General features: G+C 40.7%; 1 protein-coding gene across 9 annotated transcripts in view; it reads left to right on the top strand.

Moving 5' to 3' along the window:
- MEIS2 (Meis homeobox 2) overlaps nt 1–21,970 on the top strand; it is a 173,958-nt gene that overhangs the window by 2,118 nt on the left and 149,870 nt on the right. For all 9 annotated transcript variants that reach the window (XM_064424114.1, XM_064424120.1, XM_064424118.1 and 6 more), the window contains 6 exons: nt 334–566; nt 2,216–2,357; nt 2,870–2,920; nt 3,703–3,753; nt 4,660–4,809; nt 14,938–15,052. In XM_064424114.1, the coding sequence (XP_064280184.1) occupies nt 334–566; nt 2,216–2,357; nt 2,870–2,920; nt 3,703–3,753; nt 4,660–4,809; nt 14,938–15,052 (742 nt within the window). The remainder of the gene's footprint in view (nt 1–333; nt 567–2,215; nt 2,358–2,869; nt 2,921–3,702; nt 3,754–4,659; nt 4,810–14,937; nt 15,053–21,970) is intronic.

The following is a 21,970-nucleotide window of genomic DNA, read 5'->3' as shown; positions in this document are numbered from 1 at the left end:
CTGTTTCCTTGTTAGGGTTTCTCCTGCCTGTGCTGAAGAGGACCATCTTCCCCCACACACTCAGACAGGCAAACACACTTTCCCCTTTTGCCTCTTCTCGCACCCCCACTCCTCCTTCAGCCCCTCCAGCCTTTGCTCCCGATCCCAGTTGATTTCATTTTGAGCATTTCTCTCTCTGTTGTGGCTGTTCTTGTTTTGTTTTGCTCTGTTTGTGTCTGTCCGGGTGCTTTACTCTCTTCTGACTTTTGTTGTTGTTGTTTGTTTGTTTTTTTATTCCCTCCTCTCTTCTCCTCTTTCTTTTTCTTTCTTCTCTTCCGGCCCGCTTTTTGACAGTACGATGAGCTGCCCCACTACGGCGGGATGGACGGAGTAGGGGTGCCGGCGTCCATGTACGGGGACCCCCACGCCCCCCGGCCGATCCCCCCGGTGCACCACCTCAACCATGGGCCGCCGCTCCACGCCGGACAGCACTACGGCGCCCACGCCCCGCACCCCAATGTCATGCCGGCCAGCATGGGCTCCGCTGTCAACGACGCTCTGAAGCGGGACAAGGATGCGATCTACGGGTAGGTGCCGCCGGGCCGCCCGGCGCCAGGGCCCGGCTCGCAGCGCCGGTGCCCGCGGAGCGGCCGGGGCAGGAGCGGGAGCGGGGCGGGCAGCGGAGCTCCCGCGGGGCCGCGGCCAGCCGGGCCCCGGAGCGGAGCGGGGCGGGGGCAGCCCGGAGAGTGCGGAGGGAAGACGGCGGCAGGGCAGCCCCCAGCAGCCCGCTCAGGGGGAGACCCGCGCGGTGGCACTGCCGTGGCCGGCGACCTCGGGATGAGGGCGATTTCGGGACGAGGGCGATCCCAGCCTGACTAGGCTGAGGTGCCAGCACCCACGGGAAATGGGTGCTGGAGAACAGAGCTCTTGGGGAGAGAGGCTGGGTTGGAGAGAGCTAGTGTTTCTTTGTCGTTCCATTTTTCTTTTTTATTTATTCGGGTTTTTTCTCTTTTGTGTTTTCTTTTCTTTCTTTTTTTTTTTTTTTTTTTTGGAGGGGGGTTTCTTTTCTTACCTGTGGGGTTTTTAAAAATTTCTTGGAAAGGCCCCACTTAGGAGTTAGAGACTCTCATTGCTCTGGATTTTAGTTGGAGAAGTGTTGTTCTGGTGTTCTCTGTGCCATAATACCACTCTTCCAACTTTGTAAATAAAGAGCTATTCACATCGCGGAAGGTAGTAAGAATAAAAGGGATTCGCTTCTTGCAAACAGCTCTTCCCAGAGACAGAAGACAGAAATACAGTAGGGGCAATGAGCTGAATTTTCTGTTTGAGAAAGAAAGAACATGAGGAAAAAGAAACACATACCCAGCAAAACTCAAGCCTGCACCAGGGCTTTGCTTGGAGGGAATGACACCGATTCCCTCCAGTGCCTTTTGGAAAAAATACTAACTGATCCTAAAAGGAGAGCTAGTAACATCTATGACAGAGTGTGGGGCCTTGGTCAGACACCAAAGGGGAAAAGAAACAAATGCATGCTTACTACTTAGCACGCAGATAATTTTTTTTTTCTGACTACACCAACTATGGGAAAATATTTCGCGAAGTGCTCCCTTCCTCCACCCCCTCCCCAGCTCACTTATCTGGACAGATGGTATTTTACTTGGGTGTGCTTCCTAAGCCAGGAAACTTCACCACATTTTTGTTAGCAGGCCCCTTGAAAAATAAAATTACGTATTAAGTAGTTTGCAGTTTGCCTAGCTGTACTCTCGTTTTAGGTCATAGCTGGAGGGTAGGGATGGGATCTTCCAGGTTTTGCGGTATTTTAAGCTGTGGCAAAAGTGTAACATTCTAGGTTGAGCTGCCGCTGAGCATGTTCGATGCCTTGTACGTTTAGAGAGGTCACTTTTGTCTTCGTCGGCGAGGACTGCACGGGGAATGTGGTTCGGGCATTGCAATTCCAAAATTAAAAAAAAAAAAACCAAAAAAAAACCAACCCAAATAAACAAAACAACAACATCCAGCTCACCACAAAAAACAGTATTTTTATTTCAAAGTCTGGTTCTCCACTGCTCTGCCCCGGGCATTAGTGCGAGACTGCAGAGTGTGGCTGTGTCCGTGTGTCCGTGTCTGCGTGTCCGTGCATAAAAAAAACACCAAAAACCAAAACTTGTTGATTACAGCTCTTCTTTCCCCCTCTCCCCCACCCCCTCCCCTCTCTTTGTGTGCCACCGCCCGGTAGGCACCCGTTGTTCCCCCTCTTAGCTCTGGTCTTTGAGAAGTGCGAGCTGGCGACCTGCACGCCCCGGGAGCCCGGCGTGGCCGGCGGGGACGTCTGCTCCTCCGACTCCTTCAACGAGGACATCGCCGTCTTCGCTAAACAGGTCCGGCACCTCTCCCCCCGCCCCCGACCCTCACCAGCGCTCCCGCCGCCTCCTCAGCGCCTCGACCCGCACGGCCGGGGGCTGGCAGGGGCAGCTCCCGCTCCCCCGCGCCCCCTCTCCGGCGGGGCGGGGGTGCGCCCTGGTGGCCCGGCTGGCCCTGACCTCCCCCCCTGCCGGCAGCCCCTCCACGCTGCCGGGCTGGGACTCCGGGGCCTTGCCCTCCGGCACTGGCGATAGGGAAAGGTAGCTGTGGCCCTTTTGGAGGCAGAGGGAGCGGGAGGGGAAGCAGGCAGGGGACCCACAGGAGAAGGCTCCCGTGGGACCGGCGGCCGGCTCAGTGCCGGACCGGCAGGAGCGGTGCGGGCTTCTCTCCACAGCTCAGTGACCCAGGGCGTTCAGCCGGATTTTGGTACCGGCCGGTTTTGTCAAAGGGATTTTCCCCTTTCGGGCGATCCGGTTACGGGGGCAAAGACAGCAGCTGTAGTTCACGCCGCTCTTCCTTCTTCTTGCAGGTCCGCGCCGAAAAACCACTTTTTTCTTCAAATCCAGAGTTGGACAATTTGGTAAGGCCTGCTCCCTCTTCCACCGCACTCCCCTGTCGCCCTTCCCGACCCCTCCGCCCGCTGCAGGCAGGCGCCCTCCTGCGCCCCGGGACCGGGCCGGGGCGGCGGGGCAGCGGCTGCCGGGCCGGGCACCGGGCACCGGGCTGCGCCGGCAAGGGAGCGGGGCGCCGGCCGGTCGGCAAGTTGCCGTCAAGGGGCTTCAAAGAGCTTTATTCTTAGAGCCAGTCAGAGCAAAGTCTCAAGCCCCAATGCATAGCAAAGCTGAGTTTGAAAGCCACGGGAAGCTAAAAGTGAAGGAAGTAACTGCTTAAGAAGAGAGAGCTGGAGATTTCTAATGTAATTCTTTTGCTAATGTGAACGATTTCAATATTCAAAGTGCCTAAATCCGCTTGTAAAGAAGATGCCAAACTATTCAAACACACATTCACCCCCCTTTCTCCTGCGGGCGGGGGTGGGGGTGGGAGCGTGTGTTTGACTTTTCTGCGAACCCTCAGGGATGAGGGCCGGGGTGCTGAGAGGGGAACGAGGAGAGGAAGAGGTTTTCTCCAAGATCGCGGTAATAAAGCGCTAATCACCGCTCCTGGAATAAATATGATAAAAATCAAGTGTTTAGGTTAAAGTTGATCAAAATTGTTAAAGCGTGACCAATGAGCTAAAATCCTGTATAATGACCGCGCGCCCTGACAATCCCCTTCTCCCCCTTTCTCACTCGGGCTCGCGGCTCTGCCCAGCCCCCGTGATCCTGTCTCCCACGTAACCCCTTGCTCAAAACTTTCTTGCAGATGATCCAAGCAATACAAGTACTAAGGTTTCATCTTTTGGAATTAGAAAAGGTAAGAGCCACGGAGGTGGGCGGGGGGCACGCCATTCCCTGCCCCCTCTCCCCTCGCCCTCTGCCCTCCCCCCCCACCACCAGCTGCCTTCCTCCCGAATGTTTGGGCTGGCTTGTAAACACGGGCAGAGAAGATAGGGGTAATGCATTGTGACACTGTAACCTGTGCCATCAGAGCATGTGACACCCGATACACATGCCCAGACCGTTTTCTCCCCTTTTTGTGTGCGTGTGTGTAATTTCAATATTTACTAATATGAAATATTAAACCCCGTTCATCCTTCTTACCCCTTTCCTCAGTAGAAGCTCTTTTTCTCACTCAGAAACACCGTGTTTAACAAAAAAAGATGAAACCACTCGTTCTCCTCTCTGGCTCTGGCAGGCACATTAACCCCAAGCAAGGACTAAATGTTTGGAAGAGGCAGGGGCCCCTGCGAGGCGTGGGCAGGGGCTGTGCCCTGGGACAAGAATGGCTCTTCCCACAACCTCAGCAAGTAGCTTCATTTTACTGCTCCTGGCCATTTAGACCTTTTTTTAGCCCCGGTTTAAACTGATCCCGTCCCGAGTGACTAGTTGTACCTGTCTGAGTTGTGTATGCTCCGGAGATACCACCTGGGTCCAGCTCCCAGTGTTCCGATGTTATCACCAAATCCGATTTTCTTTAGCACTCAAGTCCGAGCCCACTATCTCTCTCTAACTTGTTGCTGCAGCAAGTCTCTAGAGAATAATATGTGCTGCAACAATTTCTCTATTGTTTCCTTGCCTTCAACTATTGTCCCCCTTAATTAGAGTTACTTGTGGAGTAGATCAGAGGGTTGAACTTGTTACCAAAAAAAAAAAAAAAAAAAAGCGCCGGAACACGATATTTAGCCATTATTGATCCTATTATTCTCGTTATTCTTTTCAGGTTCATGAATTGTGTGATAATTTCTGCCATCGGTACATTAGTTGTTTGAAAGGAAAAATGCCAATAGACCTCGTTATTGATGAAAGGGATGGCAGCTCCAAATCAGACCATGAAGAACTCTCAGGATCTTCCACAAATTTAGCCGATCATGTAAGTCCTTCTGTTTTCTTTATGACACCTTTTAAGTTTTTAACCTGCTTAGAGGACCTGTTCCGAGTTTCCTTGCTTTGCTGCTGTTTGTTAGTATTATTACTGCCTTAACCTCCTGCAAGCTTGAATCCCATCTTCAAACTTTCTTCCCTTTTGCTGCACAAAGTTGTAGAAATGTAAAATGCTCCTTCAGTTTTCATCTGTAAAGCATCGAGTTTGCAATGGTTTGTAAAATTTCCTAGTCTGGGCGGCTTGGAGAGCTAGCAAACTGTTGGTTTGATGTGGGGATCAGTGCTTTCTCCTGTTCTTTGCCAACTTTGTAATCAATGCATCAATGTAAGGAAACACAGACAAGAAAGTTAGGAAGAAAGTTTGCTGATTTGCTCCCCCCTCCCCTCTCGTGGGGATGACAAGTGATGAGAATTATTGGCAATACTACACTACATTAAAAAAAGGGGTTAGCACATTAGAGTTTCCAATGCTTTTGCTTTATAGCAACTTATTGTCAGAATATGGACTTATTGCCAAACGCCTGAAGCATCTTCATAATAAAAGACAGTAACCTTGATGAAGCAATTATTAACAATGTATTACAGAAAGTTGGAGAGAATGATGATTGAGTAACCGTAGGTTAGCAGTTGATTTTAACACTTTAGGAGTTGGTGAATTAGTGTAATGTGTATAGTACTGAACATTGGTGTGCATGAAAAGGAGAGTGCCTTTGTTTTTCCGGATTTTGGAGTGGCTTCTCTGATCCTTCAAAAGATGTAGATGCAGAGAGACTTTGGGATGTGGAGGGAAAGATTGCAGCTGGTACAGCAGAAAAGGGAAGGAATAGCTCTGGTTAAAAAGGGTGGGTGTGAATTCCACTTTATTTATAGGAACGCATCCCTGGGGGGCAAAGGGGTTTATACAGTTTTAGATTCAATTTAACTAATAATCTAAATGATAGAGTCTAATATTTTAGCGGTTGAAATATTAATTTAACACCCAGTGTGAAGTTAACCATGCTTTCTGCACAGGCGCCTGCCTTTATTTCCCAGTGTGTTAAGAAGAGTAGCTGGAAGCCTAGGGAGAATGAGCTTTCTAGGAGCTTTTGTTTCCTTTGAAAACATGTTGGTTTTGAGTGTATTTGGTAATTACATTAGACCTGGACTGAAGCTGAATTGGAAGATAAAATAATAATAAATTCTTCTGAATGTCCCCCTTCTGGCGTGGCTTAGTTACGGGAAATATTTTTGGACCCAAGCCTTAGCTTTCATTTTCTCATTTGTATTCAGTAAACATTGCATGACAAGGTTTGTGCTATGTTTTACATTTTAAATCTATTATTTTGAGAGAAAAAGTTTCTCTTCTTATCAGCTAACTCACACGTAGGTAATAAACTCCATGAGGCATGACACAATTTCAAAAATATTTGTTTCATGGCATTTTACAACCTTAAATTCGTGGGCATAATTATTCTGGGAGAGTACTAGAAAAGAAATTGAAATGAGTGGCAACCTGAAAGATAGTGAGTCACTGTGTAAAATTTAGAGAAACAGAAAAAAAATTACATGTTTTTTCAGTACAGTTTCTTTACAAGAGTATGTTTCAAGTGGAAGTGTAGAAATGGAGCATGCTTATGTTTATATTGAAGAGATTAGATAAACTAGCCTGTTTAGGGTTCTGGCAGATGGCAAATGCTCAAGCCAATTTGCAGTGCTCTATTATAATATTTAAATTCACACACAATGATAGGACAGGAGTGGAGGGGTTTAGCATTTTGATAATTTGGTAACTATTATCTTCCCTAAGAAGAATCTCCTCTTGCTTTTGTGGCCCCAAAAACAAACTCAAATAAATATGACAACCCATTTGTCTTGCACCCGTTAGGGTTTACCACTTCATTGGGTATTATAATTTAAAGCCTTTTACTTCCTGGAGATTTGAGCTATAACATTTTTACTTTAGCCCCCTGCTATTTGTTTTGAAAGGAAGCAATAATTTGTGCAACCAGAACACCAACTGGGAAATGAAGAGTTGTATCACATAGTTACATTTTATTCATGCGTTTTGGGAAATGTGTCTCCTTATTGGATTTTTTTTTTTTTTTTGTATATTAGCTTGTTTTCCTGACAAAACTTTAACACCTTTTTATAGCTTAGTCAAACTACCATGTTTTATATTTGCACTGTACAATGTTCCAGCAGAAAGAGATGCATCTTTATTCATAGAAAAGAAAAAGCTTTAAAAAATGGCTAATATAAACATGCAAGTCTATTTAAAAAATGAGCTATCATTTCTGAGCATCTACCTGAAAATGTAGCAGTTCAAGTATGCAAATTTGTCCAATTTGGCTGTCCAGGTTTATTTTTTTTTCATTTGCCTTGATATGCATATTTAATATATAGCCTTAGGCTAGATCTCATTTGGTGAAAGTTGGTGTAGGGGTGATGATGAGCCACTTCAGAAGGACAGAGACAGCATGTTGTTTCCTCTGTTTTATCTATTGGCCCACTATTCTGATCTGCGGGTCTTCCCCTCATGGTTTTATTTGCACATGAAATACTAGGAGCATTTCAACTGATTGGCTATGAATAATGATAGCCCAAAAGAAGTGTAGGTTAATTTGTTGTGTGCCAAGGCTTCTCTTGTGGAGGTGACAGTTTGTGACAGCTGTTTGACACCCCAAAAATCCATACCCCTCTATTGTTATTAAGTGGTGTAAAGCTACCCTCTGTGTGTTTAATGTGAATATGAGGGGTGGTAGTAGTGGCAGAGCTGAATTAGGAACTAAGGCAGCTCTCAGCTTTATTGTCCTTCTAGACCTTAAAACTAGCATGAAGGAAAGTAACAGAAAGAACTGTAGGATTAGCCAATATTTACCATAACACTTTAAATGGGGTACTCAAATATTGCATGCTTCCCCTTTCAAAATCTACTGCTCTGCTATTTATAGAACTTAATTGGAAACCAAACCCTAAAACAACAAAGGAATGAACTCTTCAGAGATACACCTGTGCTGAAAAAAAGGAGACAGCTGAAAGTTGTTGTGCTGTACATGTTTGGTAATAAATGTGTTTATTGACTTTTATTTTAGTGCGCTATTAACTGTTATGTAATATACTTAGTGTAAAGGGTACAGGGACTTGGTACATCAAATAGTGTAGTGCTGGCCACAAGAACCTGAAACTTTTGTTATTACTCTGCTGTGTTTAGTAAATATAACAGCCCATAATTAGTGTCTGAATTTTTAACACCCTTGGTTTTTTTTTATTGCTCTGAGGTATTAGCTGTAGATGGGAAGAAAGTAATTACAGCTATGCCCTGGCTGAACCAGATTAGTTAGGGGAAAAAAAGATAAGAAAAGAGCAAAAAAAAAGCCTGTGCAGCTGCAGTTCAAGTTTGGTTTCCCAGCGCAGACAATTTATTATTGTTCAACTAAACATACCAGGCCCTATCCTGAATTCTGTGTTCAGCCTAACATGTCTGATGAGATTGTTTGCAGATCTTTTATTTTCGTATTTCAAGCTATTCAAATTTGAAAAACATGATGCTCATAAAATTTGGAGATTTTAAAACTTTTTTGGAACATGTTCCAACATTTTGTACTTAAATACACTTCTTTTTGTACTTAGATACACTTATTTTGTTGCTGGCCTCACCTGGTGTCATACAATTCTTCCTTTAGTACAGACCTGTTTTGAAGCCTAGTAATTGTCCCATAGAAATTTATGGCTGTTCTTCCACTGGCTTTTGTGGGAACAGTCTTTTTGATATTTGTTCATATGTTTTTGTAGCTCAGAGGTAATAATATACAGATAATAATTCCTAAAATATCATGAAAACACATAGAAATTTACATACATGTCTTTTATAAAGACAGACTCTTGACAGATTAGAAATCCAACATCTTAGCCATAGAAGAGAAAGATTAGTCTGAATATTAAAACTTTCAGCTCTGACATGAGGAGCTACTTTATTTTGTACTTTTGGATATCCAGACAACTTAGCATTTCTTTAGTATTTCTCCTCAGAGAATGGTCTGTGCAAATTCCTGACATTTTGCAGATTATAAAAAAAAAAAAGTGTAGTGCATACCTGTTCCAGTAATATAATTAAATCTTCAGGTAAGATTTCACTGAGTAGTGAAGAAGTAATTGGGGGCCTGATGCTATAGTCTGCAGGCATGCCACACTTCTGTGGACTTCAGCGGGAGTTTCGAGAAACACCAGATTAGACCCCAAAGGTGCTCTTTCTGTCTGTAGTGTGTCAGAAGGAAAACTAAGTAGCTAACTGCAACAATAATAAGACAAACTTAGAATATGCCTTAGGACTTAGGACATGGCTGTAGGCCCTTTCTTTCTTTTTTTGTACTGCCTTGTAAAGGGGAAAAGAACATCAGGGACTTTCTAAGACTGTAGATAGTGTTGTGCATTCCTGCTTTTTGGTGGGCCAAGGTATGCCTCTATCAACAGCTGAAGTCTCAAATTTGAGTGTTTTAACTGTAAACTCTGTTCTCTCAAACTGAACCAATAATGTTTTTCAGTATCTTTTTGATAACTGTGATCACTTTTGGTTTGAGTTTTCTATCAGTCTAGATGAAGTGTAGCCACACAGAATGACATAGAAGGACAATTAAAAAAACCCAACACCCCCCTGACTTTTCAAGTTGCAGTTCCTTGGTGACAGGTGGATTACATGTCTGATTTCAATCTTAATTAGAAAATACAAAACACACAGCTTTTCAGAATGCTGCCATGTTCTAGGAGACTCAAAAATTGCTCCTGATGATTTCTTCATGTGCAAAATCAAGGGACAAAAATTAAAACTTGTACATATATACAAAATATCTCATAGATTGCTGTGCCTTATTTTTTTGTTTCAATTATGTAACCAGAACAAAAAAAGTAATGATCTTAAATATGCACTTTTTGGAAAATAAACCCAAGCGATAACCAGGAGTAGTCTTTTTTAGAAAACATACATATTATGTCAAATTAGAGCTTTTAATATCTTTTTGCCTTATTGAAAGTTCCTTTAAATAGTAAGTTTATTAAATGCACTTGACATGATCTCTAAGATACCATCCTGGACTTCACACACACCAAGCATGGACACAGACACACGCACAGAAACCCGTGTGCACGCGTGCGGTAGGTTGCCGTGTCCTGCATAGTCTAGAATAGTTTCATGTATCACTGTACCTAGATACAGATCTTTGGGGTATCAGTCACATCAGTCGTTCCCCTGTGTTTACATGTGCTACTTGTCAGAACAAGGTGAGCAGGATTTGGATTGTTTTTAGTGGGGATAATGCCATCTGTATCAAGTAGTGCAGTTCAGTTTTGAAAAACTGAAAAATAACTGAAACTGTATAAGTAAAAAACAAAAAAAATCTGGAAAACTAGTAAAATTAATTTACCAGACCTTTGAGTCCAACCACGTTTAAAAACAACAAGCTTTATAGCCATTGCAGTTTCTTTTATAAAAACAAGTTGTGTTTTGTTTGTTGTTTTAAGATTAATGATTTTTTTCAATTTCATCTGATAAAATGATGTTGGGGCCTGATCCTGTCAGAGTTGTATACTTGAAACTTCAGTTAAAATATGTGAGTCAAATCCTGCTTAGCTCACTCACATGGGTATCAGCTGGCCTGATTGATTTTACTTCCCAGTTATAAATAAGAAGCAGATTCCTTATGGTTAATTGAGTCTTTAATATCACCATAAAAAGCAGTATGAGATCAGAATCAGTCCTAGCAGGACTACATACACTCACAAAAAGCTAGCCAGACTTTGCCCAGCAGATATTTTGGACATACAAAGTAAGAATTGCAATTTGTCAGAAGCTTATCCTATATCAAATTTCTCTTCTACAACATCTCTGTTCAAGAAATTCTGTAGTAGTTAAAAACTCTTACGGTTTCCAGCAGATTTTCAGCATCGACAAAAGAGAAATGTGTCAGAATGGCTTTATATGCCTTTTGTCCTTTCTATTGCTCTTTTCTAGATTTAGCAAAATTCAATGGTGGTGCTAAATCAATTTTTTTTTTTTTTTTTTTTACTTTCAGGGGAAAAAACGCTGGTAAAATTGTGTTTTCTAGGGAAGGCCATGTGTGTAAATGAGAAACAGTGGATAGCAGTGGAGTGATCTCCTGTGGCCCTGCTAGTACAAGCTTTCCCCATATTGTCTCCTGCTTTTATATTAATTACAACTTGCATTATCAGCTGTGAGTCTGTAGCCCAGCAAATAGAAAATACTGCCCCTGGAGACATAGCTTCTTGTATCTATTTTCCATCTCCTTCTATTGTGCTCTACTCAGTATTCACTGCTTTTCTCCTAGTAACACTGCTCTTTAACACAATTAGGTAAGAGCAAGAGGAGTACCATATTTGGCTCCCAATTATTAGAACTACTGGGAATAGATACGTGTGCTGTTCACTTTCTATGGTATCTGGCATTAGTTTAAGCCATACATTGTGAAATTTTTGTCGTGTGCACACGTACACAAAACAGACAATTCCATTTTGGCAGATGCCATCCACACTCTTCAGTGTGTTTCTGCAAAGTATATTACTAAACTTGCAAGAAGAAATGAGACGTCGTGCTAGCAGTTTGTGTAATTTATCTAAAGCTATATGTTTGGCTTCTTTGTTTCTTTCTTTATTTTTTTTTTTCGGTGGGATAACTCAATACAAATTTTCTTGAAATTAACAGAAAAATTGCAACTAATATTAGTGGGCTTTAGACTAGGATCTCTTCAGGTACTTGAGCTATACCAATGAAGTTTTCCAGTGAAGCACACTTTAAAGGTGCCATTTGGTGGGGTTTTTTTTGTTTTGTTTTTTCTTTTTTTGGTGAAGATGTACATAAAATAAATGCTTATGTTTAGTCATTTGGTCAAGAATTTTTTTTGAGGGATGTGAGGTTGGAAATGGTCTAGGGGAGAAAAAGATCAATTCACTGACTCGTACAATGATTTTAGTCCAAACCAAAAGAATGCTGCCTTTTTCTGAGTCTATAAATTCCACCCCTAAATTTATTTGTCGTTTTTTATAATATTAAAGTCTAGCTATTTCTCTCCCTTTCAAATTCCTTCAACATTCTACTGTTGCATTTAGTAAATATCTTATATTTTCCATCCTCCAACAAAACTCTGCCAAATAGCTTCCTCAAGAATACTGTGTCATGAGAAATACATTGAATTCTCAATCAATACAGTATGTCTTTCTCAAACCAGATCTACAAACTGAGGTCAAGAACAACTCAGCCTGGTAGAGACAGCAAGTGTTTTCAGCTGTGGGAAGTCTCATTCAGTGATCCTTTTGAAATTTTTGCAGCTTTGAAACAGAAAGGCTGGTCTAGATTTTGAAATATTGTATGATAGGTTTTGGATGACATTCGCCTTAAAATGTAGCTGAGCAGTTACCAGTTAATTATTGTAACTTTCATACATGTGATAAGGAGCTCCAACAGCAGCCAGCACAAGAGAGCCTGCAGTGCACAAAATTAGCATAACTCACTGTGTTCCATGAAAAGTTTAGCCTAGGTGAACATGTTGTAATTATTATGTTTTCTAAAAGAAGGTTCCAGCACGATGTTGTTGGAGGGCTAAACTCATGCTATGCTATTGTTTCTTTTCTTTTTCATGTATTTCTTCCAGCTCTTTATCTGATTACCATCCGGCAAACAGCTGACGCTAAGAGGCTGCAGAGGGCTGAAGAGCTCCTGTCTGCTGTTTGCCTTCAGCTTGAAGCTATTTGAGTGGCTTCCTAAGTCAGAGATAAAAAGAGAAGCTCATAGGCACAACTGTGTTTTAATCCAGGCTGTAAAGAGACTTGCACAGTTTTTGCCTTTTATTTCCATCTGAACTTTTTGCTAACCTTATTTTCAAGTTTTTTGTTCTTTTTAATAACACCTGGGCTGCTTCAACTTTCAAGATTTCTCCTCTTTCTTTTTGTGTTTCTCTCCGCCTGACTCTGAAAAATGATGGTAATAAGTGGGGGGTTTATTTGTTTTTCTTGTTTTGTTTTGCTGGGGGTTTTAAAAATGAAACTGTGGGGAATAACAGTATTAAATAGAGAAGATTAACACAATAACCTCAATGAATATAAAACATTACTGTTTGGTTGCAGTTTTTCCTGTTGTAGTTCTGTGTGAGGAAAAGCAGATCAGTCTTCTAGGTTTTGGAGGGGCTGGTGATTTTGCGCCGTAAGTGCTCTTGTGCTGCATGCTGTGCTGACAGGTTAGGCAAATTTCAGATCCTGACCTGTCTTCTGATTTTACTCATGTCTTCCTGTCATGGAACCACATACGTGGGTGTATGTGTGTGTCTGTCCTTGTAAGGTGGAGGGGATTTGGATCCTTCTTACCCTTTGGTCACCTGAGACTTTACTGGGAACCTTTTGAAGTCATGGGCTCTTTCCTTTGTCTCTGCTGCGATCCAGGTCAGGCCCGTCAGATTTATGTTGCTGGGTATTGTAGCAAGCCGTTACTTGGCAGTTCTATCCTGTGTTGCTATACAGCATGTGGTACTAATCAGTGCTAGAAGATTACTTTGAGATGTTACTATATAGATTTTGGGACTTGGTCCCAGTCACTCTTACACTGTATTTTACAATGGGTAAATCAGTTGATTATGTTGAACTTACTCCTACTACACATTGATGTAGATGAGGTCAGAATCAGTCCTGCTCAAAGAATTTATCCAACTTGTCACTTGCTGCTTTCAGCTTCTCCTCATGCTTTAATAGTCTAGTGTTATTTCACTATGTAAATTTAAACCACAATCAAACCTAAGCAACCTAAGAAGCATTTTTTTTTTGAGGGGAGATTTGTTATTTGTTTTGTTGTTGGATTATTATAATGTGCTTGATTTAAGTTGTCGCATGCAGGTGACAAGTAATGCAGGTCCAACCCCTACTCTGATCTGTTTCATGTGTTCTTGCTCTCCTTTTCTGCCAGAGGAAATTCCATCTCTTGCCTGCCTTCATGTGGTGCTGATAAAGCTCTTCCTGTACAGTAGAATTCCTGTTTTCCTTTAAGCAACAGCAGGGTATTGGGAATGATCAGGAAAGGGGAGGAGGACAGGAGGAGAATACACTCAGCAAAGTAGCACTAAACTGTAACATTAAGTTTTCCTCACTTATCCTTTTAAATAGCAGCTCCTCTCTCCGGGAAAGCCAATACCCAATAAATTAGAAAGCATACATGAGTTATGTGACTTAAGTACAGTAGTTCAGCTCTTACTTAGCCAACTTTTGAAAACTTTGTAAGTCTGTCTTCTGCATTCCCTTTTGTAGTGTTTTATGCATAGTAATGCAGAAGGAATTACACGAAAATCACTATACATGTTATTTTGTATAATCACCGGGTGGTTGTTCTTGACAATTCTTGTAAGTGAACTGTTAGAGTGATAAATCTAGAAAAGTCTCTTGAAATGTGTCATATCAAGGTGGTAGCTGGAGGTGAGGAAGCATCTTTCCTGGTATATAATGCCTTTCAGAGAAAAGCTGCTTTTTCCCCTTGCAACTTTGACATTGTTGGAAGATTTTCCAGCATTTAAATGGGTGACAGAGAGGTTAGGGAGTGAGGACACACTCCTCTCCCATGCATGTTCTCCTGTACTTCTGGAAAAAAATTCCCTTCTCCCCTTACCGCTGCAGTCAGTCTGGAAAAACAAAGTGTGGGGAGATAGTTTGCATACCAACTATTCTGATCCTAATGAGAACACCTAGTATCATAAACTATGTAGGTAGATACCCTTCCCTCCTCTGCCTCCCCTCTCCCTCCTACTACCCTGTAGAACTCCTTAAGAAACTAAACGTATGGGTTTTTTGTCTGTCCTGAAATATTGTTTTCCAGTACTATTCAAACAATTAAATACAGAAAACTCTGTGGAAAGTTTAAAAAGAAAAAAAATCTGTCCTGTGTTTTAACAAGTAAATCTTTGTATCTCCTCTGCTTGCCTTTGCTGAAGAATTATTACACTGTGCAAATAGTATAGGTGTTTGGCACATTTCACAAATGCTAATGTGTATACTTTCCTCCCCTTCCTCCCCTCTTCTCCCGGTTTGCTTTCTGTTCTTCATTTGCTATTGGAATGGGAACCGTGGAAAAAATTCCTTGGCACTCTGACACCAGAATCCTTCATCTTGGAGAGACCACGATGATGCAACCTCAACGCACTCGGCAGGCACACCAGGGCCCTCCAGCGGGGGCCACGCTTCCCAGAGTGGAGACAACAGCAGCGAGCAAGGTAAAAGGTCAAACTTTTTCCCTCCACAAAGTAGGCATGACTAAAATAACTCCAGCTTTTTTCATTATATCAGTACATCTGCCTTAGAGTAAACATGGAGTGGCAGACTCGCAGTATAATCAGCTGTAAGTTAGGGAGACGGTATTTCCTTTTCCTAACCCACTTAGCTGAATTTTATTATTATTTCAAAGCGAAATATCTAATCTTCAAACAAGCTTTGTAATAACAATTGATTAGTTCTGCCAATTCCTTTACAAATTTGGTTATCTACAGTTTATTTTTGTGTGGTGTAAGTAAATATAATGACAGACATACTCTCCAGCTGCGGTGCAGTTGTTTGAGTTGGGTTAAAGAAGGAGTGTTTAACCTGTAGTTTCATATGAGAAAGAGACTTCTGTGTGAAGTTACGAAGCTGCTAAATTATATAAAGTAGAAGCAAACCTGAATTAGACAGAAAAATGTTTCTTGAAATGCTTGCTTGTACAGATTTGTTTTTGCTTCTGAAAATCTGAATTCTGAATGGTAAATAGAGATACACCTGAACTGCAAAACCACTTTTGTATCTATATACAGTGAAAGTTTCTCAAGGTTCAGGAGGTTTGATTATTATTTTAGGGAGTTTTTTTATTTCCTACTGCATTGCACCTTATGTGTGGTCATCTGCATCCATGCTGAGTGAGTGTCAAAGGCTGTCATTCTGTTATGATAGTGTTTTACATGTGCTCAAAAGAAGAATAACTGACTCCAGAAGGTGTAAGAGTCAAGCCCTCGGTGATAAACATTGGGTAAAGATGGCCTGCTGTCATTCTTGGATCTTGACTCAAGAGTTATTTTTACTTTTTTCTCTTTTTTGATTTTTTTTTTAGTCCAGTTTTACTGGACCAGAGTTTTTCCTTAAACCAGAGTTTAAGGTGGACTCCATTCTTGGGGGTTTTTTTGTAAACATGGTAAGTTTCTGCCAGTGAGAGTCACATTACCTCTATAAGGTTTTACGATATAGTCTCACCACAAGATGTTTCTCCTACATCTGCAGTTTTTTGCCTGTCTTTTTCCCCACGTGCTCAGCAGAGCCAAAGTACAGGGCTGATATCCAACTAGTCTTGAAGGATCCCAAAACTGGCAAAGGGAGAAACCTTCAGGGCTAGAGTTGCTTTGACTATTCTCATGCTGCAGATTGCCTCCCTCCATAATATTTCCCATGCTTAGACAGCAGAAGAGAGATGTGATTTCATGTCTCTCACATGGCCCATTGCTTGGCACAGAACTAACTCCCCTCATCTGCCTGATGATCTGGTGCTGTACCCGTTGCAGTTCTAGGAACTTGCAAAGTTTGTTTCTGGTAGACTGGTTTGGTTTTGTCTTCTATTTGTAAGAATTGTTTATACATTTGTAATCTTATTGCTGATAGAAAGTAGCCATGGCATAGGGTGTGATCCAACTCCAAAATGAGTCACAGGGATTTTTTGCTATGGGATTAAATTGGAAATGTACAAGACCCAGCGCGAACCATTACACCTTCAACAGCTGATAGGGAGAGCTTGACTGCTAAACAGCATAATGGTGTTATGTCTATTGGCTGGCCATAGGCCAGGATACTGTTGATCAAATGTTTACGTGGTATATTGTAGCTGAAGTGCTTGGTGTAGCAGATGATTTGCTTGCTTAAAAATTATTCCTTTAACTGGTTTGCCATCTTCATTCCATCCCTAGGGAGAAGGTTTCCTCACACCTGTATAGCCATTTTGCTCCAGGAACACCTTAGAAATTAAAAAAGTTCCTTCATTGACTGTGCTTGATATAAAGAAATGGCTTGTATACATATTCAGGGATTCTGCATTTCATGGTCTCTGATCCCTTGTCATGTAACTCTGGGTGCTTGGAAAATATTGCTAACCATTAGAAAAAGCAGTTGATGACTACTACAACACTTTCCTTTAGAAACAGGTTTCTGCCAATATATATGATTTCAACAAAGCTGTTACTCATTTCTGTGGAAGAGGAACAGCCTCTGAGGAGTCAAATCAGTCACTAGTGCTGCCCAGTCCAGCAGGGTAAAACACTGCTAGTATGTTTCCCTTTGTGCTCATCTGGGCCTTTGAAAAGTGAAGCTGAAGTCCAGTGGCAAATCACTATTGCATTCAGCTGCTGGCAGCTGAAAGATTATTCTACAGCACCAGCAGAATTTCCATTGGAGATGGCTCTGGATTGCTCTCACCCTCTCAGTCCTGGGAAAGAGTAAGGAGAATGGGGTCTGTCTTGAATTTTCCTTAGGCTTTCCTCAGAGGGGCAGAATTTGCTTTATAATTCCTGAGCTAGCAGTGAGCTGGTCCCAGACAATGCCAAGAAGGATAGATGCCCTCTTGAGCTATTCCAGTGCAGTTACTCATTTGGGTCAACTTGGTTTCCCTGCAGTTTTGCCAAGAGCTTCCACAAATGCTGCTTCAAGTATTCCACTTGCCCCAAAGGATTTCTTGGAAATGGGAGCTCATTAGAGAGTCTTGGGTTACATTAGCAACTTACAGTCTTCTCCACTAATGCCTGGTGGCAGCAGAGATTGATTCATCCTGGAGTCAGTCTCTTCTGGCTTTTGAGAGCATTTTTTCAGAGGTCTCTGCTTTTGCCTTGAGTGTATGATGTGCATCCTGTGATATTTAAAAATATATTATTTTCTTTTATTTTTATTTTATTATATTTTGGGGAGGGAGGAGATGGAAAGGATTTGGGTGAGTGATGACTGTTTTATGCAGATTTTTTCTGCATGAGATAGATATGTTTATTGCCTATAAAAATCCATCCATAATTCTTACAGTTTGAAGCGAATAAAAAGGGTGTAGACATTTTGTCTCTTTATGGAGGACAGTTTCTCCACTACAGTGCAAACTGCCCTTTGGCATCAAAAGAGTTAATCTAGTCTGTGTTTGGTATTATTAGAAACATGCTGGCATTGGAAGAGTTAAGTAAAGGGCCTTCAGGCAGTAAATGTTGAAAGATTATCCTAATTTTATTAGTGGTGAGTGTCTATGTTGTTCTTAGCATGTCACCTCACTTGTTCAACAGAAAACTAAGCTACACAACATATTGATCATCTGGCAAACCAAAGTAGTAGTGATCTGTAATCCACCAAGCAGTTATTGACTTTATTCCAGTTCAGATCCACAAATGCAAATCAATGCTGTATAAGACTATTTTAAAGATTAGTAATTATGTAGTAGTTCCAAACCAGTTTCTCCCTGTCCTGGAAAGAGTTAAATGTATCCAATAATAAAAATAAAACACTCTAAACATCTTACAAAGGAGAAAAAGGAGAAGCTGATTTAATGGTCTAATGAGGCCATCTTCCAGAGACTTGTTTTGTGTAGGGCTTGCTTTGACCTTTCGCTTTGCTCAGGAGCCCAACGCTTCATTTTTCACATTCTTGCAATTACGTTAACGCTTCAAGCATTTCTGACTCCAAGTCAGCTAGCAACACCAGGCATAACTCAACACTGTGAGTTTTTCTCCTCTCTGTAGATTCATTAACAGGTCACCGGGGTCCCAACTGAAATTTAAAACTGACTGGTTCTGTTGGGTTAGCTGAGTTATAGCAAGGGAGATGGCAGGAAAGGGGGTGAGAGAAGGGGAGGGGAAAGAGAAGACCCTGGGGTTTTTGCCAAGGAATATGTGTGTAAAAAGTCTAAGTGGAAGATTAAAAGGTGTGTGTAGCTTTATCATCCACCCTTTTCTTTGGAGAGGAAAAAACACATCTGAAAGTCTTCTGGGGTATTGTGTTTTCTTTATTCTTTGTGAAACAAAGTGAAAACAGCCACTGCCTTTACATAAAAGACTAAATGACTTCTAGAATTTGGCATCAGTTTGTACCACAGTGATGGATATGATGCTTCCAGACTTTAATTCCTATTTAATTTCTTTATGGGATATTGCAAATAATGAATATGGCAGATTATGCATGAAAAATGGGAAATAAATCTTTTTAAGGTTTAAAAACATGTGGTCTACAGGAAAGCACCAGGGAATAATTTCAGTTTCATATTTTATGGTACCAGGATTGTATACCTGATCTGTTATATTCATAGTTCACTCACTCAAAGGGCCTGATCCATCCAAGTCTGATGGAGGCTGTCTTCCTTCAGGACCTTTTATGGAATTTCAGCATCTTTTTGGGATTAGACCTGGGGTGACAAACTTGATCTTAAGTAAGAAGCCATAGATTAGAAACTTCTTATAGGTTATAGAGCAGTAAAAATATAAATGAGTATCACATTTACTTTGCTTTACACATGTGAGTGAGTAGTTTGTTGTTTTGTGGCTTTTTAAGCTTGATTTTTTTAAACTACTTGTGCTGAATGATCTGTCCCTTTATAAATAATATCTGAGGCTACTCTCTAGAGCAAATCTCAAAGTAGTTTAGAAACATTTCTGTGCCAGCTTGATGTCTGTCCATGATAGCTTTTTTTGGCAAGGACTCCATAATCTGGTTCAGGACAAAGTCAACTAAGATATTAACTGAAATGAAGCATCCATCACAGGTTAACTCTCTGGACTGATGCTTGTTGGAAAATTTAAGTAGTATTATTTCTTACTCAATATATACCATCCTGTAATATAGTATGTAAATCAAATTTGTTTACAAGACTAGATGATAAAGCCCAAAGGTGTATTTTAATATTAGAAACTCTACTGGCACTACTCAAAGCTTAGAATCAAACTCCAGTAGTTAGAAAAAGGAGAGGGATATGTTGAAGATAGCAACAACTAAAAAATAATATATTCATGCAAAGTCTTGGGACGATAATCCAAAAACTAATTCTACAACTTCTTTTCCCTAGTTCTTTAAGTATGGTAAGCCTGCTAAAGCTAGTGTGCATATTCATCATAAAGATTCGGAACATATTTTTATTCCTTTGTGTTTTTACCTATAAAGCGATAGGGTATGGTTTTATTGGAAGAGAGCTACTTTCTGTAAGAAAGGAAATTCCTGAAAGGCAGGCTCAAACATCCAGACTGAAAAATCAAACTTGCTAATAAATAATGCTTCACTGGAGATGCATTATTTCAGAAGGCACAGCTCTCATAAAGGTGAACTGTATGAAGTATGAAAAACTCTTAAAGAACAATGGCTTTTTTCAACTGAGGAAGATACAGGAAGCGAGTAGCCCTTATTAATTCATCTTTTTCTTTCAAGTTTGAGGGGCCCGTCCTTGTGTTGATATGTATGAGTAATTCCCATTAATGGTGATGGGAGTTACGCATGTGCACTGACAGAAGAATAGACCCCTTAGTGTTCAAAGCACATGAAATTTACATTTTTTCCATTGCTGTAATTGAGATGTTGACAAATTGGAGAATATTGATGGGCCTTTGTTTTAAGTATTTCTTGCCAAGTTTGCTTTATTTTTTCATGGTTTGAACAATGGTGTGGGTTCAGCAGCAGTGAGTAATAAGGGTAGAGTAAAGATAACTTTGATTTCAATATTTTGATGTGCCAATAAGAAATAAATTCTTAGGCAAATGGAATATGTTGTTTTAATCATTAGCTATGCATGAAAGAAAAATTGATGTTGACATCTTTGCTGTAAAATCGTTGTAATGGGGCCTTCCTTACAATTCATTTTTGTAAAATTCATTTTGTACATTTTGCAGCAATTGAACAATCCCTGCACTGTGAATAGGCAGAATTCCCAGAAATACTGAGACAGTTGGCCCAGTAACTGCTGAGCTCACACTGCACACCACATGCACATTAACCATGACCATGCCAGAATCAGCTTAGCTAAATATAGTCAAATTTTTATATCCTCCCATCCTTTCTTTTATTTCTGTCTATTGCATGAAAAAATAAATGTTTGCTGACTCCAGCAATTAAACAATAACCACAAAAAATGTGTGTCCCTACCCACTGTTCAATAAGTAGCATTAAAATTTCATAGTGAATTTTCACTTCACTGTACAGTTTTCTAATAATCAGGCGGGTAGCAACTGCAGATTCTTCACCTTTTATTAAATTACAGTTTAGAGAGTGTGTGTGTGGTGTTTAAAACACTATACTTGTATTCAAGTTACTCACCTCACTCTTACCTTTTAATCCATGTAGGTTTGTATATTTAGATGTAGATAAAAATCTACATACACATTTACTTCCATATTTGTAGTATGTTTTGCTGGGGTTTCAAAAGCAGCCTAGTAAAACTCTGTCAATGGAATGTTTTCATAGTGGCAGTAATCTCTTTAAAATAACCCTAAATACAATATGACAGATGCCATCTGGAATAATCTTTTGCTAGTTGCTTTCAACTTTTATTTTTTCCTACAGCTAAGTTCATCTAAAGCTGGTCACTTACTGTTACGGTAAACATAGCGAACTCTTTCCTCCACTTTTCAATGTTCACAGAAAAAGATACATTATTTTACTTCAGAAATTGTTACTGTGGACAGGTTTGTCTCTGATTTCATGTTTCTGGGTATTTTTAAATACATGTACATGTATAGGTGAGTATATATATTTGTATATATATACATATATATATATGTATTTGTATTTCAAAATACAAAGGTAGGATTCCCCCTTAGGCTATTCCCTCCATCTCAGACCCTATTCAGCCTAACCCAATTTGCCTCCAAATGCTAGATAACATCCCATTCACTAAATTATAATTGTATGTTTGCTACAATATTAATGGCTTCAAAATGCAACACATTCAAATATACAGTATTAAGTGCTTAAATATCTTCCTGTGTTGTTACAGACTAATTTCTTCCTATATATACCAATTTATTTGAAAGATCTAGTGTTGGAATCTCCGGATTTTTTTTTTAACATAGTTGTGTAAAGGGATGTCTCCTGATGCCTGTTAGAGTTTAATTTAGAGTAGTAATTAAACTTGAATACTGCCTCATAAACAAAAGATAAACAATAAACCA

This window comes from Passer domesticus, chromosome 6 (genome assembly GCF_036417665.1).
Source record: "Passer domesticus isolate bPasDom1 chromosome 6, bPasDom1.hap1, whole genome shotgun sequence".
In the NCBI taxonomy this organism is placed as follows: domain Eukaryota; kingdom Metazoa; phylum Chordata; class Aves; order Passeriformes; family Passeridae; genus Passer; species Passer domesticus.
Note: the sequence above shows the minus strand (reverse complement) of the source record. Positions and strands in the feature narration are given on the sequence as shown.